The sequence below is a fragment of the Sturnus vulgaris genome, chromosome 21, assembly GCF_052056855.1.
Source record: "Sturnus vulgaris isolate bStuVul1 chromosome 21, bStuVul1.hap1, whole genome shotgun sequence".
In the NCBI taxonomy this organism is placed as follows: Eukaryota; Metazoa; Chordata; class Aves; order Passeriformes; family Sturnidae; genus Sturnus; species Sturnus vulgaris.
In genome coordinates this window covers 10946697-10965247 of record NC_142263.1, presented here as the reverse complement: position 1 = coordinate 10965247, position 18551 = coordinate 10946697, and the positions used below count along the sequence as shown (strand labels likewise).

The following is an 18551-nucleotide window of genomic DNA, read 5'->3' as shown; positions in this document are numbered from 1 at the left end:
TTCCATAACCAGGTGTGGCAGGTAACCACACTGCATTAGGTACCACGGGTGTCCATTTGCAGACTCACTTCAAGCAGCAGAGAGAGTAATATCCCGCTGTAATGGGGTCATACACTCTTCCCAACAGGTGTACTCACTGGAAAGCCTGAAGGATTTTGGAGAGTGTGTGATTGCACTCCAGGCTGGTGTTGTTAAGAAGTTTCTGCAAGGTTTCATGGCCCCTAAGCAGAAGAGAAGGAAACACCAAGGAGAGGATTACATTGCCAAGGCTGAGGAGATAGATGAAGACAAGAAAATGGCAGAAGAAGCCAAGGTATTGTTCACCTCCGGGCTCTGTTTTGATCTTGCAGTAGAACTCTTTGACCGGTAACAGTACATTTCATGGGGTACTAAATCTTAAGCTGCTTCCTCCCATTTCAGATGTGTGGTTGAGTGTGTTTGGTGTTTGGGGCCAGGTGTTCCTGTTTATCTTGAAGAGTAAATATATGGGGAAAATAAAAATAATAGTGAGGAGTTACTTAATTTTCTGTCTATGAATAGGGAATGGGTCAAGTTCCCTCCATACAGTTCTGCTTAAATAAAAGTACATTATGAAGCATTTTCACAGAACTTAATAGGAGTTGTATCTGTCAGAGAGAATTGATGGTGCCTTTGGTCCACAAAGAGATGGAGAGACATGTTGAGGTTCTGGTGACTTCAAGGGAGTGAGATTCAGACAAATATCACATTTAGGCAAAGGGAGATGCAAGTTGTTGGATGTGTGGAGACACTTGGGGAGATGTCTGGGGAAACAAGCTGCATGTGCCTCCAGGAGAAAAGTGGCATTGTGGGTCTAAATATGTATCCCTCCTAATAAAAGGGATGGAGAGGAGCTGCAGAGTATTGGGAGCTTGTGCTGCACCAGTGTTATACCCTAACAGGGGTACTTGTATTCAGGGGTAGTTTCTGTGCACTAAGTCGAACAGGACATTAATGCCCCATGACAAGACTTTCCCCATTGCCCTCAGCTCTGCCCTGACTGATCACTGACTTCAGCAGAGGCAACAATATCAGAATTGGATCAACAGAAGTACTTGAAAGTCCCAAGTTAAAAAAAAAAGAAAGAAAGAATATTTCTTGACGTGTGTTTACCTGAAGGGAGCAGGCAAGTAACGTGGAGAGTGACTAATTTACAAGAGCATGTAGTGACAGGACAAGGGTGAATGAGTTCACACTGATAGAGAGTGGGGTTAGAGTTGATATTGGGAAGAAATTCTTCCCTGTAAGAGTGGTGAGGCCCTGGTACAGGTTGCCCAGAGAAGCCGTGGCTGCCCCATCCCTGGAAATGTTCCAGGCCAGGTTGGATGGAGCTTGGAGCAGCCTAATCTAGTGGTAGGTGTCCTTGCCTATGGCAAGGGGTTGGAATAAGATGATCTTTAAAGTCCATTCCAACACAAACGCTTCTGGAAATCTATGACTGATGCTGAGGGTACTTTTTTGGGGGGTTTTTTTAAACCTCCTGTCAGTAAATGCTGAACCCTTGTTTGAGCATCAGGTCTTTGCTAAGCTGTGCCATTGCTGTGTTAGTGGGATAATTTGGATATGCACTAGAAATTTTCACATTTCTCAGTTGTCCTGAAGTATTTAGACTTGGCTAATTTTGAATCTTTTATCCTAAGTGCAAGGGTAATGGGAGGATGCTGTATCCTGAAACCTCTCAGCAGAGTGGAGTTCTGTAAAAATCGGTGAGGTGCGAGACAGAAAGGGCTTAGATCAGCACATTTCTTGTTTCTACAGCAGCACGGTATTGTGCCTTACTCCAATCTGCCTTAGAGCTGTAATCACGAGGGCTGTACCTTACCTGTAGGGCACACTCAGGGTAGCATCAGATTTGCTGCAACAGAGCCCCAGTATGTGATTGTGCGGGTCTCCCTCCCCCAAGCACTGGCTTTAGTGTCATGCCAATCTGCCTGGAGCATTTATTTATGCAGTGAGGTGCTTACTATTTCATTCAGACCTTTTTAGACCTTCGTGGTGGTACGACCAATGTTCAACTTTTTTGGGGTTGTTCGTTGGTTTGCTTGGTTTGGCAATATTTTTTACCTCAGTTTACCTGGAATAAGCTTTCTTTTTGCCAAAGCAGAAGACTTTTACAGCTGACCTTGAAAGAGCAGCTGTAAAAGTTACATTCAGAAAAGCCCTGACTGCCAGCCAGACTGTTCTGAAGAGAAATCTACATAGGCTAAGAATTATGAAGCTTTTTGAGCCAGAACTGCACTGAGAGTACATAGCAGGTAAAACTGAGCATAGCTACACTGGAAAAACACAATCCATGTACTTCCAGACTATAGAGGAAGAATTGCAGCCCTGTGGTATGGCTATGTCTCATTTTCCCTGTGAGAAACAAGTTATGGCTTAACAGACACCCATTTGCTGACATAATTGTCTGTACTAAGGGTTCCTGCTGGCTCAGCTGCATTGCTGGAGCTCACATTGCTGAGTTGCAAAGGATTGCAGTGAGACCTGGCTTGTGGCTGCTCCTGAAAATCAGGCTGGTGCCTCTGTTGATGCAAACATTCCCATTTCCATTGGCAGTAGTATGCTGGACTGTCCCAGAACAGGACAGGGAATATGTGACCTCTTTGCAGCGTGACATTGCATCACAACAGCATGAGCAGAGTAAAGAACGTGGATGGGTTATCACCCCTGTGACCCGTGTTCAGTAGTCTGTGCAAGGGGAGAGTCAGTCTGCAGACAATCTCTCAAAGAGTGGCTTCACAACCAAGCAATTCCAGTTTCAGCTGTTCTGAGGGGTTTCAGCTCAGGGTGCCAGGTGAGAGCCTTTGTATCCGGAGGCTTGTCTACCTTTATCAAAGAAGGTATTTTCTATCAGTCTGAGGTTGACATGTGACTGAAGACTTCTTTTATTCTGGGGGTTGCTTTTTATTTGTTTTCCCTGCTAGATTGCTCCTATCCCATCAAGAGGGGATTTAAGTAACTTCTTCCAGTCTCCCATTTTGCCTTGTTGGCAGCTGGAACTCCCTTGGTACTGGTGCTGCTCAAATGCCCGAGTCTCCTGATGCTTGGGAAGCAAGGCTAGAAATCTGTTAAATTCCACAGACCTAGGAAGAAATATCTCAGCAAAACTTGCCAACAGCTTTTGCAGATTTATCTTGGCCCAGCAGTTACCCAGTACGTTAACAGCAAAACCCATGTAACAGTTCCTTGGAAAATCAATTACAGCGTGCGAAGCACCTCACCAATGTGTTGCAAAGAAAGAGCGCAGGGCTGTGTAACCTCTACAGTGGGCTGGGCAGCTTTCCGTTTGTCTCTGGTGATTCTCCAGGATCCACACCAGCAACAGCAGTACGGATATTGACATTTTAGAACAGTTTGTGTGTTTTTCCAAGCATCTAATATATGCTGTGCTTCCTCAAATTCAGTCAGAGGAGAATGTGCAACTCTGCAAAAGTCCTGGGTTTTGTTTGGCTCCCAAATTGCTGTCAGCTGCAGAGTTTAGATTTTCCCATCTGACACTTCACTGTTTGTTTTTTCATTCTCCTGGGATAGAAGAACATTAACTTGAGGCCTATTATGTTCCTGTCATGTCTGGGCCATTGCCTCGTTGTTGTAGAGCACAGGATTACCATTAGAGAGGGATATGGCTCTGGATAACTTCTGTCCTGCTGCATTTCCAATTTATCAAAATGGTATTTCCAAACCTCCTGAGCTGGATGTATGGTCTCCCATTGGCATTGCTCTGTGCATACCCTGGCAGCTACCCTGATGCAAAGCTCAGCTTTGATACTGTCACCCTCATTCCCAGTTTCTGGGATTTCAGATGAACTGAGGCCATCCTGTCTCAGGGAAGCAGCTGATTTCATATTTGGGGATCCAAATGCCTGTGCAATGTGATTGTAGCTGGTGGCACAGGGTTCCCTCTGCCACCTGAGCAGCTCAGGGACCACAAGGGTGTTGCTGAGGTCCAGGTGCCTATGTGGTACCCACTGGAGGGCAGCACAGACCGCTTCAATCCTCCTTCCACTGTGATTGCCAGCTGTTCTGCAACTTTCACCACACATTTTACAGTGCTAGATTTCTTTTATTTTTGTAGCCTGCTGATTATTTAGGTTAGACCTTCAGAGCAAGAATTCAGTGGAGTTCATGTAGGTTGATTCAGCTTGACTATGAAATGCAAAATGGTCAACTGTTACGAACAAACTGTCTGATCCAGGGAGACTGGATATAGATAAACCACAGCCAGAACTGCTGAGATGAAAGAAATAGCACAGAAAGAAAGAAATACCAAGACTTGAGCTATGGTTTTGAATAGTCTCAGCTAAGGAATATAAAAGCATCTTTAGACTGAAGGAAGCTGTATGTGTGCATCATTGTAAGCTGTTAAGTCTGTCTGCAGGTTGCTTCAGCCATGGAGAAATGGAAGACAGCAATCCGTGAGGCCCAGACCTTCTCCCGTATGCATGTATTGCTGGGGATGCTGGATGCCTGTATCAAGTGGGATATGTCAGCTGAGAATGCCAGATGCAAAGTGTGTCGCAAGAAAGGTACGCATTCCTGCCCACAGAATTCCTGTCTGTGCAGCAGTTGGATGTTGTCATCTCTCTGCTCTGTTTAGGCAATGTGTCTTTGTAATTTGTCACTCTGACCGTATTTTAAGTTCTGAATGTCAGGATTTACACTCAGCAGCACTGATCTCAGAAACGTTTGACCCTGACTCCAGTAAAACATTCTTACATAACCAGTACACAATATTGCAGAGCTGCTATCCCCTGGATATTTAGGGTACTTGGACAAAAGTAAGCTACAAATCCTTCTGGGAGCACTTAAGCAACTGTCCATTCCCTAGTTTCATGTTTGGAATGGTCTTCGGGTCTCTGAGCCTTGTCAGTTAATCCTATCTTTTAGAGAAGAAGCAAGCAAGGAGAGGTTGGGAAGGTTATTATGGGGAAAGTGAGGTGGGATGTTGCTGCTCTGAGGCCAAAGTGGGAGCAGAACTGCTCAATGAGCTGGGGTGGTCACCAAACGGGTGACAAGGGGATACTTTCTCTGTGTGCATTGTAGAATGAAGGGCTTTAGAATCTTCTAGGAGGAGGGCGAAGTAGAAGGGGTGTCAGCAGAGCTGGGATGCTGATATTTGTTCTGCCATAACCTCTCCTGTTGGATGGGAGCCTGGAGGAAAGAGCCTGGTGGTACATTCTGCTTCACCACTTTTATATTTGCTGAAACTGTAGTGGGAAATGAGGGCAGGCAGAGCTCGGGGGACTGCCGGACAACTTTTGTTTGCCACAAGATTTTGCCATCCATCTCTTCAGAGAAATAAGGGCTGAACTGGTACAAAATCCACCTTCACAGCAGAGCCTCAGCAGTATTCCAAACCAGTGCCAAAAACTATCCTACCTGCTGTTGAGAGGAGTTTCTAGGCGAAAGTAAGGAGGCACTCGCCTGAGACTAGCACAGTAGTTTCACAGAAATGAAGAATTGAGATGTTAGAAAAAGACAAGCTGGCAAGCCCTCTGCACTTTCTTTTTCCACTTCAGTAAAAGAAAGCTGGCTCAGGATTGTTTCCGTGTTCCCCTTCATCAGTTGGAAGCAGAGAGAGCGACTAGTCCTGCTGCATACTGATCTTCAGTGTAGCCTTGTTATCCTGAGTAGAAAGAAGATACCATGTAGGTTAACCAGGCTGAGCATAGAACAAGAATAGCTCCATTTATACCTTACAGCTCTGGGGCCCTGTTTGCAGCAGACTTCTCTTTCCCCCTGTTTGTCTGGGTGTGGAATGTCTTTGGAAGACTTCTGTCTTTGCCTCCAGTGAAATCTTCACAGGCAACGGATTTTGCATTGGTTTTGTTTTCAAATGCTGCTGTTCATAAATATAGTGGTGGGACAGAAAGAAGGATCTCCAAGGAAAACCATCAGAGAAAGGGTCCCTGCCCTCAGAAGGGACTCTGCATCTTTCTCTTGGTTAGTCCTGCCCTCCAGCACTGCAGCAGCTTCTGCCTCTTGGGTTGAGTGAGGCCATGGCCTTGTTACAATTGAGCTACACTTTCCTAGGTGAGGATGACAAGCTGATCCTGTGTGATGAGTGTAACAAGGCCTTCCACCTGTTCTGCCTGCGGCCAGCACTCTATGAGATCCCAGATGGGGAATGGCAGTGCCCAGCGTGCCAGCCTTCGACAGCGCGGCGCAGCTCACGGGGCAGGTGAGTGACCTTCTTGCCCATAGCCTTGTAACAGCACTGTCCAGGGCCTCTTTTCACAAGACCCAAAACAGCCTGGAGCAAAGCCCCTTTAAAAGGTTTAAAATCACCCAGTAAAAGCAGCACTGGAACAGAAGAAAAGCAATTTCAGGGTGTAAGTTTAGCACATCTGTGTTGTACTGATGCATTACAAGTTCATGAGTTCTAATTAATAACTTTGGTTTGGAAATGAAAACATGTACAAAACACCCACCAAAATTAGCTGCACTAAGGATTGTTGTTTCCTTTGAACAGCTGGTTGAGTTGTTTCTTCATGTAGTTGGTGGCTGCAAATCTGTGGGTCCCTGGACTGGGTTACTGGAGTGTTCTTGTAAATTAGAGCAGACATTACTCCAGTCTGCAGCTCAATCCCTACTCTTACTACAACAAGACAGGCTACAAAATGCCATTCTAATGGTTTTCTGTACCTGATAACCTTAGCAAGACAGGAGCACCTTATAATGTGACAAAGGGAACGTGATCTGGGGAGGTGTGGCAGATATAAGTAGTTGCCTCCTGACAGCAGGGTATTTGATTGTTTTTTTGAGTTGCAAGCTGGAATTTAAGCACTTTATGGTGAGTGTCCTTTGCTGGTGGTGATTCTGCTGCATCACTCTGTCAGTGAGGTGAGGCTGTTGAGTGGCACCTGATGCAGAAGCAGCCAGCTGATCCTCCCTGACAGAGCGGCAGCACAATAGAGGTGTGCCAGCCAGTACTGTGCAGGTGGTGTATGGCCTCAAAAGTATTACTTACTCCTGGACACCGTTTAAGAGTTCCTCAGACTAGTACAGAAATGACAGGGCATAAAGGCAGCTGTTGTAGCCTGAGTTCAGTTACTTTGATGTGTCAGAGTTACCTGCAAGCTGCTCAGCTCCTGGCCTAGAGCCATCAGGTGGGGAACACCTGTCCTGTTTTCTGCTTTCTGCTCTTGTCTTTCTGGCTGAGATAGGAAAAGAATGTCAACCTGGCAAGTCTTTTGCCCTCTGTGCTTTGGAAGTTTTATTCCTCTTATTGCTCAAGATCCTATGTATCCAAGGGATTTAGACTCCCACAGCAGCTTTGCCTGTGTCCTCTTTTGCCTGTGCGTGCTGGTCTGAATGAGACCCCACCTGCAGTGCTCCCTCTAGCTCAAGGATCCCCAGCACAGGACATTGAAGGACATAGGAAGGACATCGACCTGTTGGAGCAAGTCAAGAGGAGGCCACCTAGTTGATATGAGGGATGGAGCATCTCTGCAGTGAGGGAAGGCTTAGAGAGTTGGGATTGTTCAGCCTGGAAAAGAGGGGGTGACCTAATTGCAGCCTTCTAGTACCTGAAGAGAGCCCGCAAAAAAGATGGAGAGACTATTTACGAGGGAGAATGGCTTCCTTGACATTCTTTCTTGGCAGAAGGCAGGGTTAAATTGGATATTGATTGGAAAGAGATTCTTCCCTGTGAGGGTGATGAAGCCCTGGCACAAATTGCCCAAAGAAGTTGTGACTGCCTCGTCTCTGGAAGTGATGGAACTTGGAACAACCTGGTCTAGTGAGAGGTGTCCCTGCCCATGGCAGGGGGACCAAAGCAAGGTGGGCTTTAAGGATCCTTCTAACCCATACCATTTTGTGGTTCTATGAATGATTGAACAGACACAGGTGAGAAGCCAGAATGTGCTGGGCAGGGAGTCTGCGTGGCTTCTGACTTCAGCACGGGAGGAGCCTGACATTCTGCTCACCAATCTGTTTCCTTTAGTATAGGGAAAATATTCCAGCAGGAAAAAATACCCCTGTTGAAACTCTTTAGGCTGGGCCTGCAGACCTGGGTAAATAGCAAATCGTCCTCTCAGGGAGGAGTAATGACACAGCAATCAGTCTTAAAATCCCCTGTCCCATGGTCATGGTGCCTAGAATACCAAAAAATATGCAGATTCAGCTCTTGGGAATTTCCAGCCCAGATGTTTAGCTGGGGAAATGCCCTTTGAGTTGTAGCTATAACTCAGTAGTCTGGAATACAGCAAACTGCTTTGGGCTGAGCTTGGTGCTTGTTGTGCTGCCCAAACACCAAGTACCAGGGCCTCCGGGGCCACTGATTCCCAGGCTCTTGTACCACAAATATGTGTATCTGCCTTGCTCTAGGAACTATGCAGAGGATTCTGCTGAAGATGAAGGTGAAGAAGGTGAGGAAGCTTCTGATGAACCAGATGCTGAGGAGGAAGAGGAGGAAGAAGAAGACTATGAAGTTGCTGGACTAAAATGTGAGGCTTTGACTGTGTAGTGAAATAACAGAAAAAAGTAACCCTCCTGCCTTCAGTGTCTGAAATACTGATCCTCTTTAGGATTTGTGCTTTTCCTCATGCAGAGCAGGTATAAGCCTGGGAGATGTCACAGGGGAAGGCTGGTGGCTGTGCTGTGGTTACCTGGGGAGCTGGAGTAAACCCTTGGCCATTTGTGATGGGGTCAGCACTAGCAGAGATTGAAACTACTCACTGCCCGGTCACTCCCTGGGGACAGTGATGATACTGTTGGGAGGGCTGAGAGGGGTCAGTAGAGACTGCAGTGGGGTGAGGGGGTCAGCAGAGCCTGCAGAGCAGTGGCAGCACCAGCAGTTCCTGGGACTGTCAGTCTCTGCTCCTACAGGATTTGTTGTACACTTGGAAGCTGTTTAAATGCTTATGAGAGCTCTCATCACAGCCCTCTCTTTTCTTTTTCCCATCAGTTCATAACCCCTTGAGTGCAGGACTTCTGGTGATTTGACAGAAAGGCATTTTGAAACAGGGGGACTAGCGCTTCCTCTCTTTATTCCGGTGGGAACGCACAGTGTTCCAGGTGTAGTGTAGCCTGAACCACCAGCACCCTTTGATTGCATACGGAAACCACTTGGGATGCATAACTGGAGCATTTCTGGGCAGCTGGGAGGAGTAAAAGATTGTTTCCTAGACTCCTCTGTATCTGCTTCTTCACCTAAACATATTTATGTTTAGTATGTGTATCCACTTTGGTTTTAGGAGAGTTTGATTCAGTGTCAGTTGGGCAACTTGCTGCACTGAAAGTCTCAGTCTGGGAATGGCACACTGCCAGCATTTGCTTTCTGTCAAACTGTCCTTGACTGACATAACATTAACTGCAGGTTGTCTTAAACAGGGCAGATGGAATCCAGAGACTGGAACTCAGAGGATTATCCCATGTTCTTTTGAGGGTTTCCATCCAGGCCTGAGCCTTCCCTTACTTTATTCTTGTTTCAGGGAGGCTCACTGATACCACGGCTGTGCACACTGCTTGTTGTCCTGCGGCATATCCATGTCCACACTTGGAGTGTGTTTGGCCTGTGTTGCATGGCCAAGGCAGGAGCTGAGCCAAGCTTTCCAAACAATAGCAAAAGAGGGTTACAGTCACTAAAAATAAAGTGCTAAATGCAACCCCTGGCTTTAGAGAGCATTAACATGGAAAGGTCACTGTGGAAAACTTTTGTTTTAATAGAGAAGTCACATTGATCCTCATGGCGTTTATCCTGAGGGATCTAACCTAGAATGTTGGATTGTCTGACATTTAGCACGTGCTGCACGCTTGACACACAAGTGGAGTGACAGCAGGCGGACGTCCTGTGGACCCGCTGCACGCCCAGCATGGGGGGCTCAGCAGGATGATTTACGGGACAAGGCTGGATCAGAGGCTGCAGCTGAGGTATCCAGTGTGCTGGATACAGCTTGCTCAAGGACTTGGGATCAGGTGGATGGGGTTTGACTTGGGGAGGCAAACACATTCTCCTCGTACAGAGGGTCATGGGAGAAACTTAAGACAAGGGAGTGCGTCAGCATGCTTGCATTGCCACCACTGTGGAGCTCTGAAAGGCAGACTCATGGACGAGTGCCTTTATGTAGGATGTAATGTGGCAGCCCCAGTCTTGGGGAATAGAATCACATTGTTTCCCACTTGCAGCACGTGGAGCAGCTCCCAGCTGCAGTAATTTGACACTCCCTCTGCACACAGTTCTCTTCTCCGGGGGCCTTACCAGCTAGCTTATCCCACTGTGTGGGCCACTTGGAAAAGCACCCATCCCCAAAACTGAGGAGCAGAGGGGCAGCAGGAAACTGAGGAAACTCCAGTTTCTGCTCCCAGTGCTTTCAGAGGGTATGTTGCAGTGCTGTTGAGACAGCTGCCTGTCCTTGCATTGCTTTCCTGTCTCTCCCTCAAGCCTTGATGTGTTGGGGTCTCTTGGTGCTGCAGGCAGAGGGGTTTGCTGTGACCTGCAGTGGATGATCCAGGAGCTCCCAGGTCTCCCTCGGAGCTTGAGGATCTGCTCTATGTGAGTACCCTTTTAGCAGCAGGCTGTTGCTAGCCATGGCCTCTTTGGACAAGAGGTGATGAGCCACAGATCTCCTCTGGAGAAGGTGTGAGAGTGAAGCTGAGATGAGGCTGGGTGTCCCTGGGCTCACCAGCCTGAATGAGGCTCAACCTGGTGTGGGAGGCAAAGGGCTGGTGGTGTCTGCTCCCAGATGCACCCAGGCCTCTAAGCCCATGGCTTATCTCTTTCAGTGAGGCCAAGGAAAGCAGCCCGGGGCAAGCAGGGCTCCATATACTCCTCGAGGCAGGGAAGGCACCAGAGGAAGAAGCAGACGCTGCACGCTGCACGGGGACCCCGGCAGCGCACAGCACCTGTCAACGGTGCAGACATCGATGAGCTGGTAAGAGTGAAATTGCTCCCTGGAGACAGCTCACATCATGAGTTATAAACCAAACAGGTGGCATGCTTCCTCCCATCCCTTCGCAGAGAAATGCCCTGAATCCTAGTGAAAGCCTGGACTGGGCTGGGTTAACAAAGGAGACATATCTTTAAGGGCCTGCTGCAGACGCAGCACAGATATGCCAGGCATCCCTCCCCAGCCGCTTTCACACATTGTCCCCTTGAGCAGAAGGCAGCTTGTTAAAGGGTTTTAAATAGTATCCATATGTCTCTGCAGAGAGGTGGGGGAACTGAGGGGGTCCTGGATGGCCAGGGAATGCCAGCAATGCTGGACCCTTGCTCCCCAGCCTTGGCCGTTTTCTGACAGTTGTCACTCCTCAACTTCCAGGACATAATTTAGCTGGTTTAGGTTTCACTTGATATTTAAAGAATAAAACCATAGGCTTTTGCACAGAACAGTCTGTGCATGCTGGGTGGGGGGAGCTGCAGCGACTGTCTCTGGGGAACACCACGCCATAGGGGATACATGAGGATACTTCAGCCCCACAGCCACGTCACAACGCCCTGCAGATCTGCCATCTGTCCCGTGACCAGCACTAGTGGTGCTGGTGTGTCCTGTCACTCTCCTTGCTCATGATCTGTTGGTTCACTGCTGCTTATGCTAGGTCTGACTTGTGACCTGTGCTAGACATTGGAGAGCAAGCGAGCCCAGGATAGGCACCCACAGCCAGCACAAAGGGATATTCCAGTGAGGGAAATCTTACTGGAACAGCACACTGGATCAGAGAAGTGGACTCTGCCAGGATTTATCATTTGTCCTGGGAAGAGACCAGAGCTGGGTCAGAATAGTGAGTACCCTCTGCTGTGGAGCCTTCCTGTCATTCAATGTTTCCTCAGCAGTGATGTCCCATAAGCTATGCTCTGGGAGCTATGGGGATGTCCCCATGCTGGTTGTGACCTGTGCTGGGTCCCTGGGCACATGACTGACCTTGTGCCGAGCCTGCGCAGGGACGGCAGTGCTCGGGGCACCAGCTGCTCCCTGGGATTTGAAATGGCACAGTCAGCTCTGCCAGGGCAGAACGACAGCACAAGTGCTTCTCTGTCTGCCTCCCATTCTGCCCACCACAAGCTCAAGAGAAGGCAGGGAGAGGGAATTCACATTCTCCATTTGCTGGCATTTATTTTTTGGCTGCTTGTTGTGGCCATATTGTCTTTGAACTTATTTTGAAAAAGCCACCTGCCACCAGAGGAGAGCTGGGCAGTTGGTGAGCTGTTCCCACCAAGCTCCTGAATGGGACTGCTGTCCTGAACCCAAGCGGCTGCTGCATGTCATAATCACAGAATGGCCTAGCTTGAAAGGGGTCCTAAATGCATCTCATTCCAACCCCTCTGCCGTGGGCAGGGACACTTTCCACTAGACTAGGTTGCACCAAGCCCTGTCCAGCCTGTCATTGAACACTTCCAGGGACGGGGCAGCCACAACTCCTCTGGGGAGCCAGTCCAGCTCCTCACCATGTTCAGAGGGAAGAAATGTCCTGGCTTTGCTAAGAATTAGCTCCTTTGGCCTCAGGGCTGTTTGTTGAGCCCCAAAGCCTGTAGCAGTTTCCTCCTTTTACCAACACTCTGTGTGGGCAGGTCCTTCAGACAAAGAGAACAGCGCGTCGCCAGAACCTCGAGCTCCAGAAGTGTGAGGAGATCCTCAGCAAGCTGATCAAGTACCGCTTCAGCTGGCCCTTCAGGTGAGGGCAAGTGGCGTCCTCCTCTGTGGGTAGGACTGGCCGCAGGCAGTGTGGGGGTGTGGCCTGGCTGTGGTGCAGTCCTGCCAGATCCACCTGGGAAACTCAGAGCCCCAAAAGCAAGTCATAGCTGGGAAGAAGCTGCTCCAGAATAAACCGCCATGTTCTCAGTCTTCTGCTGGACTGCAGATGTGGTGCCCTTCTGAGGTGGCAGGCAAGGGGCTGATACAGGAGGGGTAGCTGTTCTCTCTGCTACCCCCAGGATTTTTGGAGCACTGAGATGCTGTGACTGAGGGAAGGTCTGGACCTTCCCCATGCCTGAACCGGCTCCCTGGGCTCCTGTACTTCCCATTCCCATGCCATAGGGCTGATGTATCTCTAACACGGTCGAGGTATTGCTTGGGCTTGTTGCAGCACTGTGGGGCTGCAGGTCAGGGGCAAAGGGGTGGCAAGATCCCACTTCTCTACAGTGGTGCCAGGGTTGGCATCCCCTTCCTACCCCTGTGTCCCTTCCTTTGACAGGGAGCCAGTGACCACGGAGGAAGCTGAAGACTACTTTGAGGTCATCAGCAACCCCATGGACTTCCAGACTATGCAGAGCAAGTGCTCTTGTGGCAATTACCGCTCTGTGCAGGAGTTCCTCTCCGACATGAAGCAGGTGTTCTCCAATGCCGAGCGCTACAACCAGAATGGGAGTCACGTACTGTCCTGCCTGGAGAAGACAGAGCAGTGTTTGATTGACATGGTGCACAAACACCTGCCAGGCCACACGTATGCGCGCAGGAAACGCAAGAAGCTCTCTGCCAGGTGCCAGGGACTGGAGGAGCAAGAAGGGGACAGTGAGTCAGAGCCCCTTGATCATTCCCGGGGGCGGAAAAGGAAGAAATGAGGGATGGGGAGATCCAGAACTGGAGCAGGCCTTCTGGTGCTGCTAGGCAGTCAGATGGGTTGTCTGGAGGGAGTTGAGAAGCAGCGGGCACTTCTCTATTAATCCAGCCTTCCCTTGGGCCCATCCTTGTTTTAATTTTTCTGCAATTTCCTCAAGTATTTGGTCATCCATTGAGTGGCGATGACTTAATGCTTCCTACAAAATCCACAAAGCTCTTCATGACTCTGTCCTGCCAAGAGGGGAAGGTGGGAATGCCTGGCCAAGCTTGGCTGGGCAGAGGAATACCAACCTGCTCCAGCTCAGCCAGTCAGTTTGAATGAATCACTTCCTTGCCTCTGCAAGCAGCTGGAGTGTGGTGGGACCGTCTGCTGCCAGTCATGAGCACACCAGCCTCAAGCTGGTGCTGGGGGAGATCATGTTTGCTCCACAAAAGGCCTGGGTGCCACCAGGCCAATGGGCTACTCGGGCTTGTATGTATATATTTATATGGTGTTAATTCTGAGCCCCAGTTTCAGGCTGCATGGGGCGAGCAAGCACTTAGGTGTACTGCGGTCTGGCTTTCACCAGCATCCCAACACCACTGCTCCGAGGTGCTCCTGCTTTCCCTTCTCCTTGGGGAGAAATCCCTGGGGGTCTCAGTCCAAGGAGGGCTCTGAGCTCAGCTCCCCATCTTTACACACCAAGAGGAGGCTCCCTGCTCACATGGGCCTGCGTGTGGTCATGCAGCCCTTTGGGTGCCCCAAGTGCCAGCAGCAAACTGGAGAGTGTGGGTGTCTGCACAGCCCAAGGAGAGCTCCAAGGCCAGGGGAACAGCAGAAATGTGCTGTGTAACTTTTTAAATTAATTTTTTAGTTGAAAGTGGCTTGTTTCTAGCTGTGATCTTGTACAAAGAACACCTGTAAGATACCCTCGTCTTGCTTTGGCACATGTACAGTTTATACAGAATCGTGTTTGCTTTATATTTTGCCCCTCTTTAAAATTCATTTTCCTACCAGTAGCAGGAGTTACATCAGGGGATTTGGGGGGGGGGGGGGGGGGGGGAAGAGGGGGATCCCACTCCCTGTCAGCCACACACTCACGACGTTTTGTAGTAACACTCTTGTTCCTGTGCCATAGCCCAGCACCAGCTCCTGCTGCCTCAGATGCTGACTTTTCCCTAAGAAAAGGGTTTGTTTTCTCATTCTCTCTTCCTCTCCATCATGACAGGTTTGGATCATACAATCAGGGCTTGAACTTCTTATCCCAGAATTGTTTGAGTTGGAATGTGGGCCACGGGGCTATTCAGTGCTGGTTTTGTAACAGAAAAGCAGAAGCAGCTGTTGTAGCTCTTGGGGTTTGAGAAGAATCATCAATTACAAATTGCAGCCTAGTTTTGTGAACATTTTAGGTTTGAGGTTTTTTAAAACAGGTACTTGTTTTCAGTTCTGGACTGTCAGTGACCGCAGATGAGGCAAGTTCCAACCCCTTCCCTCTCCTTAGCCTCACTCCCTGCCCCACAGAATAGCACTGACATTTGTATCTCGCACGTCCCTTCAGAGGCTGTTTTGTCTTGTTTCCTAGAGAACATTTCCTGCAGGTCCTACATGGTGGAACCTTTGGAACTGCACGTTTTCTAAAAATCAGTGTAATTTGGGGGGAGGAGGTTTCTGCGAAGGGCTGTACTTGTAATAAATTGGAAACTTAAGAATAAACATTATGTACTTGTGTTTGTAAATGTGGCTTGTGTGAGTTCTTTGTGGGTCCCTGTGTTGGTATGGGATTGTCTGAGATGGCTGTCCTCTGCCTTCCCAGAGCCACCACTGGAGCTGTGGAGTAAAGGAATGGTGAGTCAGGATCAGATCAGCTTCTGGGACTGTGCTGGTGTGTTGTCACCCTCCCCAGGGACAAGGAAATAGAGCTGTGCTCTGCCTGCCCCTGGAGTGGGGAGCAGTCCTTGGTCCTTATCCCCTACAGGGTGCCAGTGTGACACTTGTCCTCCTGTTTCATTCAAGAGTGGCACTGGGTACCCGTGGAGGGTAATGGGGAGCTGGGATGTCTGCTCTTTTGCCCCAGGGTGGCCAGGCTGCCTCCAAAGCCTCTTCCCTCATGTTGGGGTGTGTTTTGCAAGCCAAGCCCTGCTTGCAGTAAGGATTATTGCTACTGTGTCCCAGGCCCCCATCCTGATCTCCAGCAGCCCAGCAGGGACACTTGGAGCTCCAAGGGCAGCACAGCTGGAGCAGTAATGCACCAATGCTCGTGACAGCCCACAGCTGTAACACAAAGTGTTTGGCCAAAGCTTTACTTGTTTTTGCTGGGAGGACGAGGGTTCCTGGGTGTCTTCATCCTGCTCCTCATTCTGGATCTGAGCTGAGAATGTTCCCGTCAGGCCCCATACTGCTGGGCAGGGAAATCTGGATGGGTTTGAGGGCTTGAAGGCTCTTTACAATGGCAGATGCTGTTTTCCCTGGAGAAGCCTTATCCTCTCTCCACAGGAGTTGGTTTGGCTTGCTGGCCATGCAACAGGACCTGGGTGAATCTGAGTGACTCCGGCTGGGACATTTCCAGGCCTCGGCACGGAGATCTCACAGCAGCATCTGCTCCAAGACCTTTTTGGAGACTTGCTTTTTATAGCAGCCCCTCCATGGCATCAGTGTCCTGTGCAGGGCTATAAATAGCTGTCCTCACACCTGGCAGGGCAGTGTGGGGGCTTGGTGGGCAGCCGGGGCCCTGCTACCACCATCAGCAGCCCTGCTGCACCCGCTGCCTGCAACAAACCCCAGGGGCTCTTACGATTATTGGAGTTCCAGCGTGGCCTTGGGAAAACAAGACCCAACTTTGGTCCCCCCGGGTTTCCTCATGGCTTAATTCTCAATTAATATTCTGGGTAACGGAGTTTTTAGCAGCTTCCCAGAGCACAGTGGCTTTTCTTTTGCTATTCAAACCTGGAGGGAGTGTCCATCCATGTGAGGGTGGATAAACTCCGTGGCTCAGGAAGTGCCAGGACTTGCAAGACTCCACTTCTCCATGCTGAGCTGGACCAGGACCTCAGGGTGTCCTGGCCCTTTTCTCACGCAGTTGGCAGCCCCAATTCACCCTCCGCAGCCATCCCACCTCAGTCTTCACAGCCATTCCAAGTCAGGTATTGGGCATTGCTGAACCCCACTTGTCTCTTACTGGGGCTTTATTGGGGGCAGGTGTTTGGTGCGCTTGGGGCTGCCCTGAGGAGGATGGAGATGGGATGCAGGGATGAACTTGGGTGGAGGGGTACAGAGGGAGCCTGAGCCCCACAGCACGGGATTGAAAGAAGCTGTGACTAGGAGCAAGTGGTGTCCCTGGGCCAGTCCTTCCATGTGACAGCTCTGCTTTGCAACAGGCTCTGTGGTGCTGTGGCCATGCTCAGCTCTCAGGACTGGCAGCCTCCACTGGAGCCAGCTGGGCTGCCGCGGCCGATAGTGGGCAGTGGTGGGCGCTGGGGGCCCCTCTCAGGCGCGGTGGGACGGGTTATCTGGATGAGCGCTCCAGAGGCAGCCGCTCCTTGGCAAGCGCTGGGTGCTCAAGGGCAGCCTGTCCCCAGGGGTGCCGCCAGCCGGGCACCAGCACTGGGCTGCGTGCCTGGCACACAAGGTGAACCGAGCTGGCTCTGGGCTTAACACCCGGGGCAGAACACAGGGACAACACGTGGCCCTGTGCCCCCTTTCCAGGCAGCCCCTGCCCAGAGCCATGCCCAGCTCCCTAGCTGGACTTTGGAGCCTTGTCTCGCAGCCAGTATTGACTCTCCTGCCCCAGGTCATGGCCCTTTTCTCTGCCCAAAACAAACTTTCCTGTCTGTTTCCAGCCAAGGGAGCTCCGGAGGCTGCAGCCCACCAGTGCTGGGGCTAGGTAGGGTCCCTGCCCTAGCACCATCATCACCACCAGCCTGGGGAAGGGGCTGGATGCCCATCAGAACAACCAGGGGTACCTAAATCTGGTGAGAGACCCTCGGTGTCCCGCCAGCGACACCACATGGGCACTGGGGGCTCCTTCACACCTCGTCCACCACACTAGCTCCTGGGGGATGAAAAGGCTTTTCTCAGCTCAGTCATGCGACTTCTCCTGCCTTCCTGGCATCCGGAGGGTGGCAGGGAGCAGATTAAAGGTGCTTCACCACATCAGTCCCAGCATCCTGGCAGCACAAAGCCCTGGCACAGCTTGATGGTGGGTGAAGGGCCCTGACCCCAGCCCTTCCCCCACGCCAGCCGTGGTAGTGGGGAGCCTTGCCCTGTCCTCCAGCCATAGTTTGATAGTCTGGGCCTTAAGGGCTTCATCAAATGGCAGCCGAGGGCTGTTGAGGTGAGCAGTGGGTGCCAGGTTGCATGCTGGAGAGAGGGTCTATTGCTGGATTGTTGATTCCTGGACAAGGGTCGACCCTGCAGGCTGGCTAATTAGATGATAGACAAGTCTAAGCATCACTTGAGCTGTGTTGCCCCTACAGGTCCTGCCTGCCACAGCCCCTGTGCTGCCTATGCCTCTGCCACAGACCCCTGTTCACTTCCCCAGCATGGGAACCCCTAGCACATCCCTGGGGACAGCCAGTCAAAACAGCCCCACCAAACCCTTGCAGAGATGAACTGGCCCCTGCCTGCACCTCAGGATGTCTCGGGGAAGAGTAGGCAGTTCCCCTTCTCCGAACCCCTGCAGAGCCACCCTCCTGCCCTCCCTGTGCCCACCAGCCCCGGCTCCCCCAACCAGCCCCACCAGCACCAGCTGAGGCTTAAATTTCCCTCCGGACAATGGGGAAGGCGAGCTGGGATTGTAACCAGAGCGGGGGATAAATAAAGCAGCCCAGAAGTTTCCATTACCCGCATCTCGGGCTTCTGCGGGGGGACATCAAAGCTGAGCCCTCTTTGCCCCAAGGTCCCGTGCCCCCAGCCCATCTCCCTGGCCTGCCCCCTCAAAGCCCCTCAGCCTGGCACCGAGGCCCCAACAGCCGATGGCACCGACACAAATCACCTTCAGGGCATGGAGTGGAAAAGATGATTCGTAAGTGTGACAGCACAGGAAAACCCTCCTCCTCTTC

The 18551-nt window shown here is 50.5% G+C and overlaps 1 protein-coding gene across 1 annotated transcript in view; it reads left to right on the top strand.

Moving 5' to 3' along the window:
- Positions 1-15230, top strand: part of BAZ1B (bromodomain adjacent to zinc finger domain 1B) — a 43189-nt gene extending 27959 nt beyond the window's left edge. Inside the window, exons 13-19 of the mRNA XM_014881485.2 lie at positions 128-313; positions 4397-4544; positions 6052-6199; positions 8347-8465; positions 10744-10892; positions 12527-12630; positions 13150-15230. Of these exons, the coding sequence (XP_014736971.1) occupies positions 128-313; positions 4397-4544; positions 6052-6199; positions 8347-8465; positions 10744-10892; positions 12527-12630; positions 13150-13516 (1221 nt within the window). The 3' untranslated portion in view covers positions 13517-15230. The remainder of the gene's footprint in view (positions 1-127; positions 314-4396; positions 4545-6051; positions 6200-8346; positions 8466-10743; positions 10893-12526; positions 12631-13149) is intronic.
- Positions 15231-18551: the final 3321 nt, after the last annotated feature.